Below are 6,660 nucleotides of genomic sequence, written 5' to 3' on the forward strand. Positions count from 1 at the left end.
TGTTTTAATCTGACTTTTGGGGGGATCATTTTGGAGAGAGGCGAAAAACCGACCCCGACGCCGAAATGCAGGCTCGTTACTCGGTCTCGGACCCCAACGCCCTGGGGGTGGTACCCTATCTGAGCGAGCAGAACTACTATCGGACGGCGGGGACTTACGGCAGCATGGCGGGCTCCATGGGGGTCTACTCGGGCCACCCCGACCAGTACGCGGCCGGCATGGGACGCTCGTACGGGCCTTACCACCCGCACCAGCCCACGGCGCCCAAGGACCTGGTGAAGCCGCCCTACAGCTACATCGCCCTGATCACCATGGCGATCCAGAACGCGCCGGATAAGAAGATCACCTTGAACGGCATCTACCAGTTCATCATGGACCGCTTCCCTTTCTACCGGGAAAACAAGCAGGGCTGGCAGAACTCCATCCGTCACAACCTGTCGCTCAACGAGTGCTTCGTCAAGGTGCCCCGCGACGACAAGAAGCCCGGCAAGGGCAGCTACTGGACCCTCGACCCGGATTCCTACAACATGTTCGAGAACGGCAGCTTCCTGCGACGCCGGCGACGCTTCAAGAAGAAAGACGTCTCCAAGGAGAAGGACGAGGCGCTCCGCGACCGGCACCTCAAGGAGTCGGCCAAGGCCGCGGAGCAAGCCAAGGACGCGCCCGGCAGCAACGCCGCCCCGACGCCTGCTTCGGCGGCGGCCGCCCCGTCGGAGAAGAAGGTGGTGATCAAAAGCGAGGCCTCGTCCCCGGATCTGCCCATCATCACCAAAGTGGAGACGCTGAGCCCGGAGAGCGGCAGCGCCCTGCAGGACAGCCCGTGCAGCGTGGCCTCCACGCCGTCGGTGTCCACCGAGGGCTCGCTGCCGGGAGACCACCCCCACCACCCGCACCACCCGCACCACCACCCGGCCGCCTCCTCCTCCTCCGCCGCCACCAACGGGCTGTCGGGCTTCAGCGTGGAGAACATTATGACCCTGCGGACTTCCCCGCCGGGCGAAGTCAGCCCCGCCGTCGGGGGCCGGCCGGCCGGCCTGGTGCCTTCCTTGCCCCTGGGCTACGCCCAGGCGCAAGCCTCGTCCATCTACAGCCAGGCCTGCAGCCAGGGCGGCCTGGGCGAGGCGGCGGGGGCCAGCTACCAGTGCAGCATGCGCGCTATGAGCCTGTACACGGGCGAGCGCAACGCGCACATGTGTGCGCCCGCCACCTTGGAAGACGCCGCCGCGGCCTCCCTGTCCGAGCAGCCGCCGGCCAACGGCACCTCCTCGCCCCTGGCCACCATGAACTTAGCCTCGGGGCCGCAGCAGCAGCAGCAGCAGCAGCAGGAAGGGACCCTCACGCCCAGCCACCAGCATCACCACCACCACCACCATCACCACCACTCCCCTCTCGCCCACCACCAGGCCGGCGGCGGGCAAGCTGCTGCCGCCGCCGCCGCCGCCTCGTGGTACTTGAACCACGGCTCGGAGATCAACCACCACCTCCCGGGCCACGCGTTCGGCGCGGCTCAGCAGCAGAGCTTCCCCAACGCCCGGGAAATGTTCAACACTCACCGGCTGGGGCTAGAGACCTCGACGGCGCTGGCCGAGCAACAGGTGAGCACCAACTCCACCTGTCAGATCCCTTACCGAGCGGCGCCCTCCATTTACCGCCACGCCACCCCCTATTCCTATGACTGCGCTAAGTATTGATCTGCGCCGCCGGTTTAATGCAACGCTTCAGTCTGATTAGAAGGAATTTAGCTGCGCGCCAGCGCGCCTGGTGCGGAACGGTCTCTTATTAAAACAAAAAGACTGGGGCAAAAAAGAAAGAAAGAAAGAAAGAGGTTAACTCCCCCCCCAACCACCAAAAAAAGTCAACAGAATTTTATGGACCCTAAAATCCCCCCCCACTTTTTTTGTTTTGTTTTTATTGCTCTTCTTTCCATTCAAGTTAATTCTACGCGGGGAAGGAAAAAAGGGAAGGGAAAAATAAAATCCAATAGATTAGTCAAGACAGTGGCAAAAAAAACTTCGATGTATATTGCATTGGTGATCTCAGGCAATGTTAAGTTATGGTGGATCACCAGTTCCCCAATGAGCATTTATGCGATTTTGAAAGGGGAAAATAATAATTATTATAGATGCATTATATAAAAATATATGTCCTGGTGTTGGGTTTTGTTTTTGTTTCAGTGGGGGGATTGTTCTGTTTATTGCGTTGTAAATATGTGTGGATTTCGAATCAGGCTTATGTGGAGAGCCATTAATATAATATTTAAAGTTGCGTTCACTGGATTATTCCTGCCCCCCCCCCCCCAATGTTGTCCATCTACTTCCAACTGCCAAATGAATTATAAGTGCATTTCTTGAGTTTTGTGTAGAAAACACACACATCAAAGAAGTCATTTCCTTTTAAAGTTATTCTTTTTTATATGAATAATTTATTTCCCCCCCTTGATGAACTTTTATGGATAGGGGGGTAGAGAGACAGAGAGAGGGGGAACCCCCCACATTTTAAAAGTATTTGATACTTTCAAAAGGAGAGAGAGAGAGAGAGAGAGAGAGAGAGAGAGAGAGAGAGAGAGAGAGAGAGAACAAACAAACAATGATTGGGTGATTTCTTTTTAAGTGTTTATTTTTGTAAAATAGGTTTCCACTCTGAACCAACCCTTAAAAACAAACAAGCAAACAAACATTCTCTTCTGAATTCTACGTCACGTTTGTTTTGTCTTACATGGTCTTCATTGTTGTACTCATTCTTGAAAATAATAATAATGATAATAATAAATCCGTGCTGTTTATTTCTCCTCAAAATGTCTGCCGCATATCTGTGTGAATTTTTGCAGTTTGCCTGATGACAGTCCCCCCCCCCTTTATCTTTTCACTTCCCCAGCCTCGAAGAGGGGTTGGCAACCGGGCAGAGGAGGTTGGCAAATTCAGGCCAATGTTGACCTCACCTGAACTGGAGGTGTGGGGAGGGGCAGACGGCATCCCTTAAAACCGCTGGGGATGTGGGTCTAGGAAGAGAACGTGCATTTTGGGCAGTGTAGGGTGAACTTCTGAACCACAGATGAGGGAAATGGAACATTCAACATAAAGTTGCAATCCTAAACACACTAACAGCCTACTGCTCTATAGGTTTGCTCAGTGAGCTTATTCAGAACCAAGTTCCACTCCCCACCCGTATGTGAGTGCAGGATTGCTCCCTCAACTGAATAAATAATAGTTTAATAGGAATTGTGAGGCTTACTTGCGAGGAAACATGCCTAGGATCGTGCTGTAAAAGTGCCTTGTACATAGATGGCGCTGTATAAGTAATAATTAATAAATGCTGGTGACAGTAAATGTCAGTTTGTGAATGCAAGCGACAAAATAAGGTGGCTTTAACATTGCCCTGGAAGGGCATGGCTTTGGTCATTTGCAAAAGCTGGTTTAGAACCCGTGGTGCATTTAGGTAACTTTAGACCCTGGCCATAATAGTCTTAATCTTTAGATGGCAATGTTTATTACTTTACTTCCTTCAAAATTTGGAAAGCTAGCCTTGCTGCGTCTTGGGGGTGTTTGGCTGAGACGGTCCCTGCCCTGGACTTCTGTCCGCAAATCCTACCCCGAGGGTAGCACTGTTTTAAGCAGCTTCCCCTTATAGGTCCAACATCAACCCCTGCCCAGTTGTAAATCGGAATAAAATCCTCATCTCCAAAGATCAACGTGTAAACATCTAATACCTCAAACCAGGCCAACTTTCTAAAGTAGGCTAATAACAACAACAACAACAACAACAACAACAATAATAATAATAATAATGATGATGATGATGATGATGATTTAAAAAATGAAGCAGTTTAATTATGCCCTTCCATTCTCTCTCCCCTCCCTCACCCCTGTTTCACCATGTCTCTCTGTGTGTGTTTTCTTGTTACTGGTTCATCATTAATTTGGGTATTTTTGTCCTGTCACTTTGGAAGACAGGAGGAAAAAAGTTGACTTTGAAAGTGGCTGCGATCCTATACATCTTTATCCAGGAGTAAGTTCCGTTCTACTCAAGAGGACTTACTTCTGAGTTGACTTGCACAGGATTTCACTGTATGTGCTCTTGACTCCGAAGTCTTGTCATTGATGCGTTTTCGGATTAGTAAAGCTTCTAAATTTAGACGTTCAGAGAAACGAATATTGCTCAGCTCCTAAACAGCTCATATAGCAGAAAGCCCCAAATACAATCCAGTGGGTTTCCTTGCTAAAGGAAAGCTACATGACAACACTAGGTCTTCCCCAGCAAAGCTGGTTCAAAGTCAGATCCTTAATACGGATGTTTATCCGGATATAAGTCCCACTAAGCGAAAATGGGATCTACCTACTACTCTCCAAGAAAATGAAGACAGCGGATTTTGCATCCTAATTCTATCCATTTGTTTACGCTGTCTAGGCATTTGCAAAGTGCCACCAAACTTTTGGCAATAGAAGCAAGCCCCGGGGCAGGTGGATCTGAGCCCCGCCAGGTCTCCATTTAGAAAGTACCGGTCACTTAACGCCCAGAGTTAAGCTTACATTTTAATTCCATTTTAGTTCGGTGGGGTGGGCTGGGCTGGTCCATTCCCTTGAAATCGGTGGGTTTTTAAAAAGTAAAATATGTTTTGGAACCTCTGACTTTTCCTGTCTTCCTTCTTCACCTTTTCTCTCCTTCCCAAGCTTTTTGTCTGAATGTACACTTTCTCAATTAGTAACCCCGGCCCCCAGTAAATCCAAGAATTGGATGGATTTGTATCTATTTCGAGCGCTTCTACCTGACAAGGAGGAGGATTAGAAAAGATGGCCAATTTGGGTGCTGAGTGGGAGGAATCTTAGCAAAGAAATACAACTGAAGAATGAAACAGGGGTGCGTGGCAGGGTCTATAAAACCTCTTTGGGCGACCTCTGATAACTTGCTTCCTCTCGATTTCATCCCTGCGTTATGGGGCCAAACCTACTGGACAACCTCACAGGGTTGGTGGAAAGGACTACCGAGCTCAGTGCATGGCAGGATTTCTCAGGTGGTGGCTCACCAACTACGTTATGTTCTTACGTGAAAGCGTTGCATGTGGGTTTATAGATCAGTTGTGCCTTTTTAGCTGTGCCCCACAGCCCACCTAATCCACCCTTCCCCCAACCTGCCCAGATGAGTGGAACTACAATTCCTAGCATCCCCTCTCCAGCCTGCTATTCCCAGCAACTTGGGGACGGGGGGGGGGGGAATCCATTTTTTCATCATCACTAAAAGCCATTGATAGAACTCCTCTCTGTGGATTTTGTGAAACGTCCTTTTCCACGCCATCAAAGATAGCAGCTTTCACCACATCTTAAGGTGGGGAGGCAATGGGTAGCAGATTCTATAAATATAATGATGTGTTGTGCGCAACAGTATTTTCTTTTGTCTGTCTTGCAATGGACAGCCCATCCATTTCGTTAGATGGCCCCGGAGTTCTACTATTAGGAGAGAGGAAGAAGAAAAGCTCTCTGTTTACTTATTCCACACCAGAGGTAGGCAGATGTTTTGGACTTTTAAGTCCCATAGTCCCTGGCCATTGACCATACTGGCTGGAGGTGATGGATGCTGTGGGCCAAAACATCTGGAGAACGTCAGGTTGCCTCCCATTCAACATCATGCAAAATGTTATAATGGCTCATCACGTCCCCATTTAGTCATCTTTCTTCTAAAGTGAAAATCCCTCTATCATTTAAAACTCTGGTCCAATTTTATTGCCATTTTCTGCATTTTGCCCAGTCCTGATATATTTGCCTTCTTGAGTAACGAGATCCCAAATCTGCTCTCTTGCTTCAGATATTAAACACACATCGTTTGTAAACTACAACTATTTTAAACCTCTCAAGACCTGAGTTTAACTTATCCCTGATTATATTTAACATGAAAATGTTAAAATTCTTTGTTCTTAATGCCACCTATCCATTTACCTCTTTGCCCAACAATATGATAGACTTCCAACTTGCCTAAACATGTATACTCAGAAGTAAGACACACTTTGCTCAAGGGGAATTACTCTTAGGTAAATGGGAACAGAATTGCAGCTCTTTTAATCCTATTTAACCTGCAAGTTTAGCCGGAGATGAAAGGTTTAGGTCACGAGAGGGGCAAATTTTAAATCAGTGAAGATGCAAATTAAGGGAATCCATTTTAATTTCTTCAGGGTATTTATTTTAGCTCTGGTACTGTAATGGGGTGGGGGTTAAGTCTTTTTCTTCCAATAATGTAGCCGTTAATGTTAATTCTTATTCTTCCTATATCTTAATGACGCATCTAAATTGAGGTTGTTTTTACATTCTGCAAACTGATCACCAATTAATTTAATTTAAATAAAGCAATAAACATTCTCTCTCTGGCTGGTATACCCTGTTTCATTCAATCTTAACGTCTATCCCGGAATCGTGTTCTGTTGAAATCAAGAGTGCTGTCTTGTCCTGGGTAGCATCTTAGCCTATTGTGATACTACTCAGAAGTAGACCTTCAAAATCCTAGCTCCCCCCTCCTCAAAAAAAAAAAAAAAAGCCATTCAAATCAGGAATGATATTCTTAGTACTAGCAATAGGAGGCTAGCTTTTTGTACTCGAATCAGAAAGTTTGTAAGGAATAATTATTTACAGTGTCCAAGGATACAACATTTGCAATAATCTCTTGGTGGTTTGCCCT

General features: G+C 47.7%; 1 protein-coding gene across 1 annotated transcript; it reads left to right on the plus strand.

The window, feature by feature from the left end:
* FOXC2 (forkhead box C2) lies at positions 1-1,691 on the plus strand. Its single transcript, XM_063141013.1, has one exon. It carries the CDS (start codon positions 66-68, stop codon positions 1,689-1,691), a length of 1,626 nt encoding a protein of 541 aa, XP_062997083.1. The 5' UTR covers positions 1-65.
* Positions 1,692-6,660: the final 4,969 nt, after the last annotated feature.

This window comes from Elgaria multicarinata, chromosome 14 (assembly GCF_023053635.1).
Source record: "Elgaria multicarinata webbii isolate HBS135686 ecotype San Diego chromosome 14, rElgMul1.1.pri, whole genome shotgun sequence".
NCBI classification, from domain to species: domain Eukaryota; kingdom Metazoa; phylum Chordata; class Lepidosauria; order Squamata; family Anguidae; genus Elgaria; species Elgaria multicarinata.